Source organism: Saimiri boliviensis, chromosome 10, assembly GCF_048565385.1.
Source record: "Saimiri boliviensis isolate mSaiBol1 chromosome 10, mSaiBol1.pri, whole genome shotgun sequence".
Classification (NCBI taxonomy): domain Eukaryota; kingdom Metazoa; phylum Chordata; class Mammalia; order Primates; family Cebidae; genus Saimiri; species Saimiri boliviensis.
This window is the reverse complement of record NC_133458.1, coordinates 4,527,513-4,546,989: the sequence shown is the minus strand read 5'-3', so window position 1 is coordinate 4,546,989 and position 19,477 is coordinate 4,527,513. Positions and strand designations below refer to the sequence as shown.

At 45.3% G+C, this 19,477-nt stretch overlaps 1 protein-coding gene across 4 annotated transcripts in view; it reads left to right on the top strand.

The window, feature by feature from the left end:
• The window catches only part of DPP6 (dipeptidyl peptidase like 6), a 1,161,897-nt gene that overhangs the window by 882,156 nt on the left and 260,264 nt on the right, over positions 1 to 19,477 (top strand). For all 4 annotated transcript variants that reach the window (XM_039472700.2, XM_074378865.1, XM_039472699.2 and 1 more), the window contains exon 6: positions 11,962 to 12,014. In XM_039472700.2, the coding sequence (XP_039328634.1) occupies positions 11,962 to 12,014 (53 nt within the window). The remainder of the gene's footprint in view (positions 1 to 11,961; positions 12,015 to 19,477) is intronic.

The following is a 19,477-nucleotide window of genomic DNA, read 5'->3' as shown; positions in this document are numbered from 1 at the left end:
TAAGTAAGAACAGTACAAAGTATTGCTGTAGCATCAGAGAGGTGCCAGAAAGATTTTCTGCTATCAGGAAATGCTTTACAGAGGAGGAGCATTTGAGCTAGATCTTAAAGGATCTTATGATTTAAACAGACACGTAAGGAAATGGAAAAACAAGAGCATGACCTAAAGAAAGCAGAGGGGAAATTAAGAGAACTGGCGAATGGCGCAGTTTGTAGGGGGATGGAGGGAGCTGGGCGGTGGCTGCTAGGATGTGAAAGTAGGTTGACATCTCATCACCCTCCGGAGGGTCTGAATGTCACAGGAGAGTTTGCTCAGGACGTGAGAGGCAAGGGGCACTTGCTGAAATTGACGTGAAGCTGGAAGGCAGTGAGATGTAAAAATACATCAGGGAAATGGGCAGCACATAAGTCTCCCGGGAAACAGGGGCCTGTAGCGAGTTCTCTTCAGAGAGGATCAAAGAAAGGGAAAGAGAAAGATGTGGTGCCAGAGGGACCCACCTGGTGCATGATCGGCCCTGGGACAGGAGAAAAACAATCCAAAATGTGCCCTTCCAGGAGTGATGCTTGGCAGGCTTCCACTCTCCACAGAAACAGGAAGGACAGAGCAAAGACTCGGGGGACAGACCCCTCAGCCGTAGACGTGTGCCCGTGGGCACAATGTCCACATCCAAGTGGACCTGGCAAGCAGGCGATGAAAAGTTAAGGGTGGAAACTGCAGCCTTGACAGTTAGCATCGTGAACGGACCTCCCAGAAGTGAACTAAGTGGCTGTGTGGCACCGTGCAGATACACACACACACACAAATATTTTTATTTAAGGTAGAAGGAGAAAGAGGAGGAGAGGGAAGAAGTAGAAAGAACGATACTGACTTGACTGGACTTTTCACTGCTAACCTTTGGTGAAGGACAGGTTTAGACACAGGCTGGATACAAGCAGGCACAGAGATGCTTTCTCATGTGCCTTCTTATAAAGGAAATGCAGGTGGGAGTTTGTCTTTGTATGGTTGTAATTAAGTGTCGAATGCTGTCCTCCGTTCACTTCCTGACCCAGAAGAACCAGCTGTGCTGCACCTTCTCCTTGTCTGTGTTTGGAAGTGAGCCCAATGCACCTGACCTTCACTTCTGTGAGAAACCAGGGTGGTAACCAGTGAAATACAGTAGAGAAGGCTGCAAAGAAGCCCCAAGCTGCTGTGGGCAGGCTCTGTGCCAGGCGCGCAGCACAGACAGCCCCACCCTGTGTTTGCGGGGGCACGTCCCCCCTCCCCCAGGGAGGACTGATTCATTCAGGAAGTTTTCCGTCATCTTTCAACTTCAGCATCAGGACTTACAGTTCACTGGACCATCAGCCACAGGACTGGGCCCAGACACCAGGCAAGAAGTCAGAAGTTTTGGCCAGATGCTCGGTCTTTGGTGAGTGCCCAGGGAGAGTCACAAGTGAAACAGGAGTGAGACGCCACACAGGGATGTGACTTCTGCAGAATCTTGGGAAGGAGGCAGTGTGGATTTTGCATGTGGGAGGGACTTAAATAACTTTTGTCACAGTCAATTGTGACATGCTAAGGCAGGCGTCCCCAAACTACGGCCCGCGGGCCGCATGCGGCCCTCTGAGACCATTGATTCGGCCCCCCGCCGCACTTCAGGAAGGGGCACCTCTTTCACTGATGGTCAGTGAGAGGAGCACAGTATGTGGCGGCCCTCCCAGGGTCTGAGGGACAGTGAACTGGCCCCCTGTGTAAAAAGTTTGGGGACGCCTGTGCTAAGGCCTGAGCTCATTTATTCATGGTTCAGGCAGCTATAGTCAGCACCAAGAAGCAGTTAAACTTAGGTACCCACAGAGAGCAGAGCGAGGAAGGCAGAGGCCAGCACCTGCTTGCCTGGGAGCTGGAAGAGGAATTTCGAGGTTTCTGAGCAGGAAGGAATGTGAGTGGTCGCTGGTTCCATCTCACCAATTCCTGCATTCTCCTGAATGCACCAACAAATGGCTTCCATCCTTCGAGTAACAGGGGCTTTTAGTGTTGAAGTAGTTCAGACCACCAAAAGACAGTTTCGTTGGTCTGAATCTATTTACTTCTAATGTGTACTCGTCAGCCTTATTCTTCCCATGGGAGCAAAAGAGAACAGGCCTACTGACACTTAACTCATGAAGTTCTCTGAAACCCTAAAGGCGTGGATGCCTCTCCCTTGGGTCTCTCTTGTCTGGGCAGAATCCTTCCCCTCGCTCCAGGTGTCTCTCAGGTGGCTTTGTTTCCAGACTCAGCCAACCTGGGCATCTTCTCGGGACTGTTTGGGCTTACTGGTCTCACCACTAGAAAAAGGGACACCCTCAACTGGACCTACTTCTTCAAATGTTGAGGGAAAAGGTTTTAGACGTGATAGGACAACATTTTTTCCCAGAAAGACCTTATGAGCTGGGTAGCTCTTGTCTCCGCCCACATTATTAGAGATGAGTGTGTTTATTTTAATTATCCAAAGAAGGATCCAGGTGGAAAATGGGGAAAGTTTGCTTCTGCCTCCCCTACTCTGAATGCCCGCCTGATAATTAGCCCTTCCACAGAGCGGGTCTCCGGGGGCTTCTTGGAAGCATAGCAGCTGCTCTGTCCTGCAGGGGCATGAGAAAGGATGGAATTAATTACTAAAACCAGCCAAGCCCAAGATTAAGGAAGATACCATGTAATGCAGCAATTCGCAAAGTATTTCCGAAAAATGAGGCATCTGTTTCCTGGTCTCTTCTCTCTCCAGGTCAACTGAAAGGTGTGGTGGGGAATGGGGGCTGTAATTCAGATGCAACTGCTTGATTGATCTTCCCTGACTCCTCAAAGGTTGTCAGGGTACAATGGGAATAGTACTGGACATTACCTTCAGGAAGTGTCTGTCACAGCCCACAGAAGCTTGGCTTAGATTTTGAAGTCAGATTGCTTTCTGTCTCCTAGGGAACTGTCTGTTGTGTTAATTTCCAGATACGGGTATGACTGTGCCATCTAGCACCTAATGGAACTTCTTTTTTATCTGTTAATGGAACACTTCAAAATTGTGAGAAAATAAACCCTTTGAGTAAACACTTCATTTTCTCATTTTCCTTCATTTTAAAGCCAAGAAATAGATGATTTTCCAGCTTATTTTTGGTGCTTTTATTTTTTTCCTTCAAGTTTTAATTTTTTTCCCTAACCACCCCTGACATCTCATGCAGATAACTTTCCTTTTTTTTTTTCTTTTTTTTTTTTTTACCACCCAGTCTCTAAATCTCACTTTCTTTTCTCTGTCTCATCTGTCTTTTTCTCTGTGTTCACTTTTCCAGTATTTTCAGCCTTGCTTCTTATTACATTACTATATTGTGTGTTTTTTTAACCATATATGCCAGCCATGGAGTTTTTGATTCTAGCTTAAGAAAATCTTACTCTGGGCTCCTCTACACCTCCTGTTATTTTTCACTTCCTCTTTGAATGAAATTATAGGATTAAATAAGGAAAGGATTGCTGAGGTCCCCTGAAGCAATGTGCTTGGCAATGCATGCACTCATTCCAGACAGCCCCAGTGGTGCTTTGAGCCCCTGCTTATATGCCATCCGTGCTGGGGACCTCACCACGTCAGGAGGCCATCCTCAAACAGCCTCTAAGTGGACCTCACAAACGCTGCCCAGACGCCCAGCCCAAAATCCAGGGTAACAGTCTTGGTCATTGTCTCACCCCTACCCCATCTCTCAAAAGAGAGCAGGTGCAACCTTGCCATTCTTAATGAAATCCCTGTTTGCCAAGAGCCCCAGAGAGTAGAAAAGGGAGAGTTTCGTGGACTCTCCACAGTGCTGGTAACGAGATCAACAAGAGTGTTTGTTATTCCTTTCTTGTGATTTGAATTTCCTTAGCAACTACTCACAACCATTACCCTTGTATTGCACAGAAGGAAACTGAGGTTCGGAGAGCTTAAACAACGTGTGCAAGTTCACTCAGCAAGTGAGTAACAGGCTCGGGTGAAATCCGCGCCTTACTCTAAGGTTGCATCATAGTAGCAGCTACAAAGTAGCGGCTGTGTCCTGCTCCAGGGCTACTCCTAGCCACCCTCTTCTGCTGGCCTCAGCGTGCTGCAGTGTTAGGAAGGGAACACTTGGCGTGGTGTGGAGGAGGGAGGGGAGCACAGGCAGGCCAAACTGGGCAACTGGGGCTACTCCAGCACCCCACACTAGGGCAGAAAATGTGGTGTAAATTATTTATTTATTTATTTTTAATTGCATTTTAGGTTTTGGGGTACATGTGAAGAACATGCAAGATTGTTGCATAGGTACACACGTGGCAGTGTGGTTTGCTGCCTTCCTCCCCTTCACCTGTACCTGGCATTTCTCCCCATGCTATCTCTCCCCAGCTCCCCACCCCCCACTGTCCCTCCCCTATTTCCCCCGACAGACCCCAGTGTGTGATGCTCCCCTCCCTGTGTCCATGTGTTCTCATTGTTCAACACCCGCCTATGAGTGAAAACATGCGGTGTTTGATTTTCTGCTCTTGTGTCAGTTTGCTGAGAATGATGGTTTCCAGGTTCATCCATGTCCCTACAAAGGACACCAACTCATCGTTTTTGATGGCTGCACAATATTCCATGGTGTATATATGAAGGTGGTGTGAATTTAAGGGGCATTCTCAAGTTACAAAGTCAAGTGAAACTTGGCAATCATTTTTACATAGACAGGGAAGTAAGCAATGGGAATAGCTGACACTCATCCCAATATTTTTCTATGGAAAGACTAGGTACAGGGAAGGAGATAGAGAATTCTTTAGTAGAAAAGGAATGTATTTCTCTAATGACCAGTGATGATGAGATTTTTTTCATATGTTTGTTGGCTGCATAAATGTCTGTGTAGCCATAAAACGGAATGAGATCATGTCCTTTGCAGGGACATGGATGAAGCTGGAAGCCATCATTATCAGCAAACTAAAACAGGAGCAGAAAACCCAACACCACATGTTCTTACTCACACATGGAAGTTGAACAATGAGAAAACATGGACACAGGGAGGGGGACATCACACACCGGAGCCTGTTGGGGGATGGGGGGCAAGGGGCGAGAGAGCATGAAGACAAATATCTAATGCATGTGGAGCTTAAAACCTAGATAATGGGTTGATCAGTGCAGCAAAGCGCATGGCACAGCTTTCCCTATGTAACAAACCTGCATGTTATGCACATGTACCCCAGAACTTGAAGTAAAATTAAAAAATAAAATAATAAAAAATTTCACCTAAAAAAAGAATGTATTTTGTTTTCAAAATACTGAATTTTGGGTTAGAGTTTGGCATAAAAACATCCACGTAGAAAGGCCCATCCCAACTTATATATAAGTTTAGATCTCAGAAGATACGTGAAGTGTAAAGACGTAAATTCCGTGGGAAGCTGCATAAGAAAGCAGAAATGATGGGGACCCACCCAAGGCTTAGACCAGTGAGGAAGGAGCCCCCCGAGATGGCAGGTTGGTGCCTGCCTTCCATTCGGGTTTGCAGCAGCAGGACAGAAAGGTGAGGAGCCTGGATGGAGGAGCAGGAGGGGAAGGAGGGCAGGTCCTGGAATCCGGAAAGAAGAACAGCTCCTGTGGACTTCACCATGTGCTGCAGGCTGGAAATCGGAACGATGCCACGTGTTTGGCAGATAAGGATTTGCTGGGAGAACTTGGTTTGAGAATGCTGGGAGTACCTTGCAGTGGGTCGGAAATGAATGGAACGTGAACCAGTGAAGCAGCGTCGACTTTGTTTATGAAGGGCCATAATAGTTAAAAAAAAAAGGAGGCCAGGCATGGTGGCACACACCTGTAATCCGGGTACTTTGTGAGGGTGAGGCGGGTGGATCACCTGAGATGAGGAGTTCAAGACTAGCCTGGCCACCATGGCAAACCCCGTCTCTATTAAAAATACAAAAAATAATTAGGCAGGCATGACGGTGCACACCTGTAGTTCCAGCTACTCTGGAGGCTGAGACAGGAGAATCACTCGACCATGGGAGGCAGCAGTTGCAGTGAGCCAAATCGCGCCACTGCACTTCAGCCTGGGCGACAGAGCGAGACTCCATCTCAAGAAAAGAAAAAGGAAGGAGCAGTTCTTGGGGAATATGGCCAGGGATTTTTTTTTTTTCAATGAGGGATATTTGAGTTATATCTACAGACTTAGAAGAAGTAATAGGGGGGGAATGAGTGGTTACAAATGTAAGGCACAGTGGAGGAGTCGTTGAAGTTCAGCAGGAAGAGGAGGGTATGAGCTTAGTCTCGGAAAGGAAGATGGCAGTGGTGAAAGCAAAACTTCAGCCGGATCCAATTTAAAAGAGTTTAACTGAGCAGTGCCTAACACGTCAAAAGCAATGGCAACCAAAGCCAAAATAGACAAATGGGATCTGATTAAACTAAAGAGCTTCTGCACAGCAAAAGAAACTATCATTACAGTGAACCAGCAACCAATAGAATGGGAAAAAAACATTTTGCAATCTACCCATCTTACAAAGGGCTAATATTCAGAATCTACAAAGAACTTAAACAAATTTAAAAGAAAAAAACAACCCCATCAAAAAGTGTGCAAAGGTTATGAACTGACACGTCTCAAAAGAAGACACTTATGTAGCCAATGAACAATGATGTGAAAAAAACCTCATCATCACTGGTCATTAGAGAAATGCAAATCAACACCACGATGAGATACCATCTCGTGCCAGTTAAAATGGTGATCATTAAAAACTCAGGAGACAACAGATGCTGGAGAGTACACGGAGAAATAGGAACACTTTTACAGTGATGGTGGGAGTGTAAATTAGTTCAACCATTGTAAAAGACGGTGTGGCAATTCCTCAAAAATCTAAAACTAGAAATTCCATTTGACCCAGCAATCCCATTTCTGGGTATATACTCGAAGGATTATAAATCATTCTATTATAAAGTCACATGCACACGTATGTTTATTGCGGCACTGTTCACAACAGCAAAGACTTGGAACCAACCCAAATGCCCATCAATGATAGACTGGATAAAGAAAATGTGGCACATATACACCATGGAATACTATGCAGCCATAAAAAAGGGTGAGTTCATGTCCTTTGCAGGACATGGATGAAGCTGGAAACCATCCTTCTCAGCAAACTGACCCAAGAACAGAAAACCAAACACTGCGTGTTCTCACACATCAGTGGGAGTTGAATAATGAAAACACATGGACACAGGGAGGGGAACATCACACACTAGGCCGGTCAGTGGGTCGAGGATTAGGGGAGGGAGAGCATTAGGAGAAATACCTAATGTAGATGGCAGGGTGATGGAGGCAGCAAAGCACCATGGCACGTGTGTACCCAGGTAACACACCTGCACGTTCTGCACATGTACCCAGAACTTAAAGTAAAATTTAGAAAAGGAAAAGACGTTAGACAAAATGGAGTGTGCACAATGGTACAAGGTAGAAAAGACCTTAGACGTTGGAAGTATCGGTCCATGGGAGGGCAGGAGGGGAGAGGGGAGAAATCTCCTGCGTGGAGGGAAATTCTAGAGACATAAGAAGCAGACCAAATATGAACTCACCCTGTGACAAACTCTCAACTGCTTTTTAAAAAATTATTGAATACCAGTGTCAAATATTTGTGTGTGATATATTAAAAAAAATAATTTGCTGAAACTGTTTTTCCATCTGTGGATAGTGTTTTGGGAAATAAGTTTTCATATATTCATTTTCCAGGTGGAATATTAATGTGATGGTGTAGGGTGAGACTAAAGTAACACATATTCGTGAACTTCTAAAACATGGCGCTCTTAGAAAAATAACTGAAAGCAGCCTTACTAATTTCCAATCTTTGCGTTCTTATGATCAGAAGTATTTCGTCTATTTTATTTTTTATTTTATTTTACGTATCATTTTTTTTTAGACAAAGTCTCACTGCGTCGCCCAGGGTGGAGTGTAATGGCACGATCTCAGCTCACTGCAACCTCCACCTCCCGGGTTCAAGCGACTCTCTCGCCTCAGCCTCCCAAGTAGCTGGGATTACAGATACTTGCCATCCTGCCTGGCTGATTTTTGTAGAAATGGAGTTTCACCATGTTGGCCAGGCTGGTCTTGAACTCCTGACCTCAGGTGATCTACTGGTCTCAGCCTCCCAAAGTGCTGGGATTACAGGCATGAGTCACTCCTCCTGGCCTAGAGCCATTATTTCAAAGAAAGAAACGTAAATACAAAATTGACCGCAGAAAAAGAAAAACATTTTATCTCTCTCTAAGGAACAAATTCTTTCAGTGCGATACAGCTTTCTTTTTTAGATAAGACATTGTACAAGTGAAACTGTGAAAACCCTTCAGTTCGTACCCCTTAAACAGTCGTTGCCTTTGTGCTTGGGGTTCTTTCGGCTTGGTGTTGAGGAAGATTTTGTGGAAAACGATATTTTATTGCTTCATCTTGGAGCAAGGAGAAAATGGTTTCTCTTCTTCCCACGTCCCCGTTTTTTAAGAGTGGCGCTGGGCTCACACTCGCACTTGCTTGCTGAAGGCGTCTGTTTGCATCGGCAGTGTGTTCTGGAAGGCCGCTTTCCCATCCCCGCACGTGGCAGACGCGGCTTCTCAGGTTTTCTCCTCTCTGCCTCTCAACTTCGCTCGTTTTTGTTTCAGCCTTTCTTACGGGCGGTTCAGTTTGGCAGATGCAGCTTCTCAGGTTTTCTCTTTCTCTGCTTCTTGACTTTATTCATTTTTGTGTCAGCTTTACTGACTGACGATTCCGTTTTCCAGATATTCTATTCTAGTCCCCATGCATACATGTGTGGTTTGGTTTGTTTTGGTTTGGAGATTTCTTGCCTAACAGTACAAACAAACAGTTGAAAGCAATACTTTTTTTTTTCTCCTCCTCCTCCTCCTTCCTTCTTCCTTCTTCCTCTTTTTTCTTCTTTCTTCTTGCCATGGCCTTGATAGGGTTATTTTAATTGCTCTCCCCCTTTCTCATGGGCACCACTTAAAAAATACCTGCAGAGCTGAATTGCAGGGATGTGTAGTGGTATGTTTAAAGATGAATGTGAAGATACAACTCTAGGTGTTTGTTCTGGGGATGGCATAACCAGGGAATGAATTTACATCACTGTTTCTAGGTAGATCAAAGCAATGGGCCTTCAACCAAGAAAGATGGCAGGTGTTTTTACTTTGCATATTTATTATATTTGCTGCTATCCTGGAATTTTCAGCCGACAACTGACTTCTGACTTGAGAGTTCAGAGATAGAAGCCGGATTCAGGCAATTTCCAAGGGAATGTTCAGAGGCAGACCTCAGGTCAAATGCCACTTGGCTTTCACTTTAATTTCTTAAGATTTTATCTTCCTACCTGTAAAAATGGGATAGTAACATCTACTTCATAAAGACTAAATGAGTTCTTGCATGGTAAGGAGCTGGCAAAGTACCTACTATGTGGTATGTGCTTCATAAATGAGATCCACGCCCACCACCCACTTCAGCTCACCACTGTCACCATCTCTGGGACTTCGGACTCCTGGCTGCAGTAATATCAAAGGCCTCCTCTGAGTGATTTGGTCCGTGAGTGGTCCTCTCCCAACCCCTCAGCGCCTCTGTCCTGCTACTTTTCCAACAAGGAATTTATCTGTTGGCCTTAGAAGTTGCTGGAAGTTTACAAAGAAGCAGCCCAGTAGCTCAGAAGAAATGTATCTACATCTGATTTTTAAAATATCTGTTTTATCTGGTTTTAAAGCAGCTATATGACTTACCTATTGCTATATAAGAAATTACCAGAAACTCAGTGGCCTAAGGCAGCCAACATTTATCATCTCACAGTCACTGTGGGTCAGGGACTTGGGACCATCTTAGCTGTGTGGCTCTGGCTCAGGATCCCTCGTCAGGCCACCATCAAGGTATTAGCCAGGGCTGCAGCCATCCAAAGGCTTGACTGGAGATGGGGAACCCATTTCCACATCCACTCACATGGCTGCTGGCAAGAGGCAGCGTAACAGGGATGAGCCTCACACCCTCCACAGGGCTGCTTGAGTATCCTCACAACATGGCAGCCAGCTTCCTCGGAGCAAGTGCTATGAAGGACAGCAAGAAGGAAGCCACAGTACCTCTTCTAATCTGGCTGTAGAAGTATAACACCATCACTGCTACCACATTCTGTTCCTGAGGGTCACTAAGTCCGTCAACACTGCAGACCACAGAACTGGGCTTCATCTCTTCCCTCTTCGTTCCTTGTCTCCTGCTCCCCCTTTCCTCCATCATGCCCTACTCTTGCTGTGCCTTGGTTTCTTATCTGACCAAAGGTCGCTTCTGCCCCCTAGGGATGCTATGAAAACAAAGTGAGATCAATCAAATGAAAAGGAGGTTTTGGAAGGAGAGTTCCGAAACTCTATATAATATACTGTATACCATAACCGTGGAAACCCGAGATCCGCTCTGGCTAGCTTCCTGCTCTTGCATCTGAGGAGGCCATTCCAGCTCAGGCAGGCGTGGCTTACTCACAGTGCAGGGCGGGGTCCTTTAATGGGTGCTCTCTGAACAGTGACCTGCTGAGCGCACAGGAGCCAGTACCAGGCCCTTCCTTCCTTCCACTGGCCGGGCAGCACCACTGCTTCTGGCAGAAATAGCAAAAAGAGTTAAGTCCCTGTGTTCCTTATTAGATTGCTGTGGCAGCTCCATAGAGCTCTCCTGCGCAGGCCTGTCTCTTAGTGGCTGTTTCTTTATGATTAAAGCCGTACTTGCCCGTCTGCCACCCTCAAAGCAGGCTGCCCTGGGCCCCATATTTCTGGTTCAGGAGTCTCAAGGTCTCTGAAAGCACCAGATTGTTGGGATTTAAGTGCCGTTGTTTATTTTTATATCTGAGTCTTCTTTCTCCAAATAACTCCAAGACCATTGTGATTTTCTAGAAGTTAATTCAGTGGTCTAGGCTAGCTGGGGAATGATGGTATTAGCCAATCCTACCTGCTTTCTTTGCAGGCTCATTTCCATCATTGGTCCCTCAAATGCCTTGCCCTGCTCGATGTACTCTGCCTGGGATACGAATGCCTTTGCCTCCACGTCCCTCACCTATTATCTTTAGAAAGGTGGTTTTAAATGTTGGTCACTGAACATTTAGCCACATGGGGCACCAGCTCTCGGAGGTTTCACAGGTAAAGGAAAGGCTTGGGAGGGAATGAAGTATGGTTCCATGCAGCAGAGTCACCCGCATGTTCTGTGTATTTAACTCGGTCTCTACCCAGGAGGCTGGCGATGAAGGCTGCTAACTAACCTTTCCTGAACTACCATCTTCTCCCTCCTTTTGGTGTAACCCTCGAATCCTGTTCATGGTGTCTGTGGATTGTGGAGTCATTTCCTGGCTCGGGAGGTTAAGAAAGGCTTCTGAAATTTGAGGGTTACAGGAGTTTGGAAGCACCGTTTTCTGGTTTTCTGTTACGTCCATTTTAAAGCTGTGATACTTCCAACTGTCCTTTTTCAGTCAGCTCTTGTTGACGACTCTTTTTGAAACTAAAAGATGCATATCCGATTGTACAGAAGGTCAAAAGCGCACCCAATTAAGACCGCCTTGACTTCAATACTGCAACTCACTGAAGACACAGTCGGTAGAAGTTCGGGTGGACCCCCTGCCCTCACTCAGAGGGAACTCTAGCCGTACACGGGTCTTACTGACCCGTTGGGTCTAGCTGACTGTGCCTGACAGTCTCCAGTGACCAGGGTGTCCTCATTAGTTCTGTACTATATTTAGTTAAGCCTGAAATCTGTGCCTCTAATTTAATCACACACCAGGTAGCCATGGAGATGACACCAAGCCTCTGGCTGCCCTATAAACCACTGCAAATGCTGAAGATAAAATAAACAGGATATGCAAATTGACTCCCTAAGTAAATAAAAGACTTTGCCTCCAGCTGTTGGGATTAGCTGCTTTTGGTCTACCGATGTTTGTTAGGATTCACAGTGATTTGAAAAATATCATTGTCCCCGGCTCTTCTCAATGCGTTTTTTTCCTTTTTGTCTGTTGCAGATCTATCAACACTCCTATACTGGATATTATGTCCTGAGCAAAATTCCTCATGGGTAAGAGTGTTCTTTCCTTTCATTTAATTAGAAATCTACAGGGCAAAGTGAAGGGTAGAACGTGGACCAGCTGCTTAACCCTCAGGGCGGGAAATGGCCTGTGGGTTTCTCACTCGGCAGGCGCTCTGGAACTCTCCCTAGGTAATGACCCTAAGGATGTCAGAGGGTCACTTGAGTCCACTCGCCTGCCATTTCCGAAGCCTCCTTCCTAGAGAGCAGCCCTGCCCTGTGCCTGTGCTGGGTCCTGAGGTTGACCCTGGAGGTTCTGCAGAGCAGGAAATTCCCCTCTGCTTCATAATCACCTGCGGCCTCATCTCAGGCACAGTGGGGTGGCCCTTGGCTTCCCACGAGGGTTCCTGGTTAGACCCATGCTAGAACAGCAGGAGCCCCTCTCAGCCCACCACATGCCATCAGAAACAAATCCCGAACATATTTGTGGGATTAAGGTAAACTATTCTGGACACAAATTCAGCAGTGCATTGGGAACGGGGTGGGCTGAGCACGTCCATCTCAGCGGGTGGTGCGAGAGCTGCTCTGCCCATCACTCGGACGGGGTTTCAGGGGCATATGTGTCCTTGTCTTATTGTCTTTTCGGAGCTTGGTTGTGCTCCTAGGAGCCGGGTTTCAGTGCCTGCTTTTGACTGGGCCACCCCGCTTCAGGCTGTTTCATGACCTCAGATTGCACTGCTAAATTCATCCGGTCTCTCAAAAATGTATTGTCCGGAGTGGGAGCGAGTTCAGTTTTCAGTGCTGGGCAGATGTGCCCCACACAACACTCAGGTGCATGATCAGCTTCGTCTTTGGAACCCAGGGCCGGAAAGACACTGGGTAGAGTTTGGTGATGCCAGGTGTTGAGTCAGACACAGATAAGAAGCAGTTGCCGAACTAGGAAAGCCTGTCGGCAGGACCTTGGTTGTTTTCATCTTTATTCTTTCTTTGTCTCCTCTTCCCTCCTGCCCCCCTCCCCTGTTCTCATCCCTTCTCCTGACCTTCCTGTTCCCCGCCTCGTGTTTCTCTTTCATGTCGTCCGTGGTTTCTGTCGTGGTACTTTGCAAAGGGGAGGTGCTCAGGAAAAGCCTGTAAAGAACTGATTTGTGCTTCAGGCAGCGTTGTGCGGGATCCTGTGAATACCTAGGCTGAGGCATCCTCACTTCCCAAGCACACTTCAACAGCAGGAGTCGCTCAGAAGCATTGTTCGTAGGCGAGCATTAATCACAGCACGAGTGCGTATAGCTGCTGCTGCCTGTTTTCTACATGGCTTAGAATACAGGAGTGTCCTTGGAAAACAAACTTGTCATGTGGGCTTTAGACAAAGGGAAGACAGATGTTGATCTTCAGCAAAATGTGACTGATGGTTTAACGTTGGATTGTTAGAAAAATGAAGCCCAAAGAAAGCAAGGATGGCCTGTGCTGCAAAAATAAAGTCTCCACACACGTTTTTCATTAAAAGTGTGTTTAAATAGAAACCCAAATGTTCTTCAGTAGAGAGGAATTCTCTTCTTTTTTCCCAAGCAAACATACGTCTTCAGAGGTCATGGCAGGCAGGACTATCATTATGCCTTGAGATTGATCTGCCCCTCTGGGAACAATAGAATTTGTTGTAGATGATAGATATTTCTTTTCATCTTCTATCAATTTGTAAAACTCGAAACTCTAAAAGTGCTTATGCCTAACATATTGTGTTAATATTTTACTGCCTCAGTCAGAAATGGGGAGAAACAGATTCTAGGAAATTGGCATAGGAGTTGGCCGAACAAGCTGGCAAAGCTCAGGCCAGCTCAGTCTCCCCGAGCCTGGCGATGATCCCCCCATAAAGGACCCTGACATGGAGGGAGCCGCTTCTCGTGTCTTTAATGAAATGAGAGCAAGAATAATTGCCATCATTTATTGATTGGCTTTCATACACCCGTATCCCTGTTCAACAACCTGCAAGCAAAGTCTTCTTATTTCCATTTTAAGTGAGAGCTCGGAGAGGCTGTCACCTGCCCCTCACCTCCTAGCGGGTGTATGCTTATGTGACAGCTGGAGTCCCAGCATAAGTCAGGCTGATATTAAGAAAACTCATGACTCGTGCCTGTAATCCCAGCATTTCTGGAGGCTGAGGTGAGTAGATCACTTGATGTCAGGAGTTTGAGACCATCTTGGGCAACGTGGTGAAACCCCGTCTCTACTAAAAATACAAAACTTAGCCGGGCAGGGTGGTGGGCATCTGTAGTCCCAGCTACTCAGGAGGCTGAGGCAGGAGAATCACTTGAACCCAGGAGGCAGAGGTTGCGGTGTTGCAGTGAGCAGAGATCGCACCACTGTACTCCAGCCTGGGTGACAGAGCGAGATTCTCTGAAACAACCACCTTGGGATTAATTCGAATTCCACGATGCAGAGAACAAACATAGCTATGAAGATGAGAGTTTTCGTGACATGCTAGTTTCTCCTCTCGGGGTTCTTAGAGGGCTGAAAGATGCAGCAAGTACCTTTACTGGAAAACAGCCTCTGAAGGTGACAAAGCCAGTGTCCCGCTCTGTCACCAGGTCAACGGACACAGCACCCCAGAAGCAGCATTGCTCGAGTCCCCTCAATTCTTCTTCTTTGTCATAAAACTATTCGTGAGAAATTAGCCAATTAATTCGTTGCAAATATCGTCAGAGTCAGATTGGTCTTCATGAGACAGTGGATCTCTGAGCGGGATCATAGGCCTGGAGCTTCGTGACCCCTGGTGGCCTCTATCATCGGTGCGCGTGCTCCACCCGGTGGCGGGAGGAGGACACAGCCCTGAGCTCTTAAGTCTCAGGATCTAGTGGGGGTTTGGATGGCTTAGGGAAAGCACAATTGTCGTTTAAAAATAAAAATCTAAAAAAAATCTACAACAACAACAACAACAACAACAACAACAACAACCAATCTCCCTACTGGAATATTTAAATGTACGTTGTTCATATACAAGAAAACTAAGAGGTTTTTTTTTTTTTTTTTTTTTAAAATTTTGAAAACACAGATCTGTACCTTTTTCACTAATTCTCATCTTTCCTTTCCTCACTCCTCCTTCTAAATTAAAGCCAGATGCATGCAGTCTTTAGGATGCTCGTATTTGTCATTCGTAGCTGGATTTTTTTTCCTTAGCTTTAGGCTTTCCAACCAACCACAGAAAAGGGTCTAATTAAGGTTCCCATGCCCTCTAATTTCTGCTGTCTTTTTTTTTTTTTTGCAAATAGCAAAAGAGTTTCAGGAGAGACCACCCCGTTCCCATCCCCCACTCACTCCCCTGTCCTTGCTGCTAGCTGCCCTGTTTCAGCTGCTTTGACCTCTATAGCTGGGGCCAGGGAGCATTCATTCTGCATGGAAGGCAGGAGATGCAATGACTCCCAAGATAGCTGAATTTTTAATATTCAAAAGTCTATTACTTAAGGGTAGGTTTGTTTGACTTTGACATTCCAAGCTTCCAAAAATTGTATTCTTAAATTGTATCTTTAAAGGATATATGCCTTTTACACAAATCTGTATTTTAGCAGAACTAAAGCTAGTTATTTTTAACATAAAGTGTTTCACTAAAAGTTTTTGCATCAGAATTTTAATAAAATAAAGCCATCTTCCATGGTGGAGTCCAGGATCTGTTACGTGTTTCTGTATAAGTATTTCTATAGACTTGGCTACTGCAGGGCATTGTCCTGGCATGACTTTTTTACTAGAATTAGTTTTGCCTTTATATTTTTTAGGGTCTAAAGCCAAAGGCACAATCATCTGTATTTACCTCTGTTATCTATCTATTTATCTATCTTTTTATACACACATATATAATATACACTTTTAATAATAATAGTAATATATTTCTAAAATGTAGTCTCATATCCGTTGGGATTGTTCTGAAAGACATGTGGACTTCTTTCTATAACAGAAATCAATTTGAAGAAGAATCGGTCATATCACTTTATTACAAAGTGTTGGCATTTTGGGGCCTGGCAGAGCCAGAGCCATAATAGAATAGAAACTGCTGGGTGTTCAAAGGCATTTATTTTTTTACACGCCTGGCCATCTTCTGTGGATATTATTGCTCTAACTTTGCTTACCTACTCGTAATTTTCAGACAGCAAACAAAATTGTACAAAAATTGTATTCCTTTTTGAACTGTAGTTGACTTTTTAAAGCCACATTCTATATCGGTGGAAATAATAAACTAACACATGGCTTCCTTCTACCTGGAATTGCTGTGTAAGTTTATAGACTGACATGCAGAGGAGCGTTCTGCTTATTTATAAGGTAGATATCTAGATCGAGAACATCCAGTGCCAGGCTACCAGCACCATGCTTGGCAGTGGCTTAGGCCCTGCAGCCACTTAGACCTGAACTTGAACCCATCCTGCTGCTGCTTTCTGGCTGTGCGACCTTGAAAGACTTATTCGACTTCCAAAGGTCTTAGACTCCATATTTTAAAAAAGATTATAATAATAGTGCCCACCTCATAGGCTTGTTATAAGAATTAAATGGAATGGCTGGGTACGGTGGCTCATGCCTGTAATCCCAGTACTTTGGGAAGCCGAGGTGGATCACTAGAGGTCAGGAGTTCGAGACCAGCCTGACCAACATGGTGAAACCCTGTCTTAACTAAAAATACAAAAATTAGCCGGGCATGGTGGTGCATGCCTGTAATCCCAGCTACTCAGGAGGCTGATGCTCAAGAATCGCTTGAACCTCGGAGGCGGAGTATGCAGTGGGCTGAGATTGTGCCACTGCACTCCAGCCTGGGTAGCAGAGCGAGACTCCGTCTCAAAAAAAGAATTAAGTGGAATGATATATGCAAAACGCCCAGCAGAGAATTTTGCATCTAGTGTATGATTAGTTAATAATGTAGTATATACCCAAAATATATTTGTAGTCTTGTAATTAAATATTATCAGACTTATCTAAAAAATCTCTTCTGTTACAAATAGAGGAATAATATAACCCTACAATCATAAAATTCTCTTCAACCATTTTTCTCAGCTGAGGCTTGTTTCATGACACTCAGGTAATTATAATGCCTATGTAATTTGAATTTCCCTCTTAAAAGAGGTCTCAACTGTCCACAATTCTCAACCGTCTATGGCTTCAACTGTCTACAAGTTTCAATACTCAATAAATTCTTTTTTATCTCATCTCATTCCAACCTACTGCAAATAACTTTTCAGCACTCTCGTTTAGCCTCCAATGGAAGCAGAAAAGATACTGTGTCCACAAACACTGACTAAATACTACCTGGAGCAATGAAAGCGTGCGTGCGTGCTATCCTTAAGAAATTTAAAATCTTGTTGAAAAGGAAAGATACAAACTCACATAATAAAAGGTTATAAAGTGCCTTAAGTGAGTATTTTTAACACTATACTCCAAAGAAGGAGGAGAGGGTTGAAGGCATTAGCGTCATAAACAATCTCGAGAAGGAAGTTTGACTTGAACTGAGTGTTATAGCTGAGTTTTTGTTTGTTTATTTGTTTTTTTTTTTTTTTTGAGATGGAGTCTCACTCTGTCACCCATGCTGGAGTGCAGTAACGTGACCTCAGCTCACTGCAACCTCTGCCTCTGGGGTTCAAGCCATTCTTCTGCCTCAACCTCCCGAGTAGCTGGGACTACAGGTGCACCACCACGCCCGGCTAATTTTTGTATTTTAGTAGAGATAGGGTATCACCATGTTGGCCAGGCTGGTCTTGAACTCCAGACCTTGTGACCCACCCACCTGGGCCTCCCAAAGTGCTAAGATTACAGGCGTGAGCCACCATGCCTGGCCTATTTGTTTACATTTTAATAGATGAAGATAGGAGGGAGATACTCCAGGCAGGGTAAAACATGAAATGAGCTTGACCTTCCCAAGAGCCAACACTTCCTTGAATTAATGAGGTGCCTGGCCAGGCTGCTGCGGGAGTGTTCCCATGGGGCTCAGCGTGGGTAGGCATAGGGTCAGGTGGGTTTTAGGAGGTACCGAGAGTGTAGACAACTGAAATACTCAGTGTCTAAAACTCCGTGGCATTGGTCTTTACAATAAGCACATAGCAACCTTTCTGAGCAGAAGAGAAATGTGATGGAAACAGTAGCTGAAATTGGTTTTGTGCTTATGTACAGCACATGCGGAAGAAAAGGGAAGAGCGGAATTCTGGATTCCGTTGGCAGCGAGGTTGAAACGGTGGTGGAATTGTGATTATGAGTAGCTGGCGTTCTCATGGAAAAGGAAGATAGATTTCAACTGTTCATGTTCCATGTCCTTCTAATTAAATCTGTGGCAGCCTGGGCTCCTTGTAAGTCGAGCCTGGTGCCCTCATGAGAGGTCTCTCTACCATGAGAGGTCTCTAGGTAGCGAGTTCAGGAGGGCGGTGATGAGAATTCTCAGGACCGGTGTTGGTTAGCACATTCCTTTCCAGTCTTTCTCCCCGCGAGCGAGTTTCCAGGGTCCTGCTGCTGCACACACAGAGGGAGACTTTGGCTCTGCAGAGCCAGCCACCTTCACAGCTGCCGGAAGCCGCAGGACTAGGGCTGTGTATATAAATTGGGGAAGCACCAGAGTGAAGCAAAAATGCAGAAGAGATCTTCTTAAAATGGCATTCTATGAGTCTCTACTGTGGCATTGAAGTGGGGAGGCTCCCACTGTTATATGGTTTTACGGATATTCAGAACTGTGAACAACTCATACGTCTACCTGTAAGACTTGGTGTCCACCACTTCTCCCTCCCCTTCCCGCTTCTCTTCCTGTCCTCCTCCCATCCCTCCCTCCTGCTGAAATCCAGACTTTGAGTAACCATTACCAAAATGCATGGATTTGAGAGTCAGAGAGATCTGAGCATAAATCCTCAGTCATCCTTTCTACCTGTGTAGTCGTGGAAACGTTACTTTGTTCCTCCAGGGACACTTTACTCCATCTGTATATTAATTGCCTAATGCGTGGGGTTTATGGTGAAGTTTATATGAAGCACTGTATGATGAGGTGTGGCTGTAAGGGCCTTTTGGTTCATAAAAAATACTGAGGGCTCTATTCATGGCAGGACACCAAGACCGTCCATAATACGGCCAAATCTAATTAGTCACCCTTCCTCAAATTTCCCACCATTTGGGACAAAAAAATGCATCTCATGCGCAGTGTTAACTCTGATCCATTGACAATGATTTCCTGGAGCTCTAAATTTAAAAATAGACTAAAACCATGCCCAGGCTCTTTAGGAAAGGATGCCATGATCAGTGAGTTTTGCCTGCAAGGAAGAAGGAATGGTAGACACGTCTGGAGTTTCTATTCTCCAATCTGGCCTTCAAAGAATGAACCACATTAAGCAATGTGTCCAGTCATTGCTCCCAAACACAGAATGCATTTCTGGGTGTCTACACCGCTAGTCACGTCATTCTCCTCCCACCACACACGCTCTCTCCCCCACTCGCGTCCTATAGAAATGTCCTGCGCATTGTGATTCATGTGCTCAAATCCTTCTGATCCTTCAAGCCACAGTGTAAAGGCC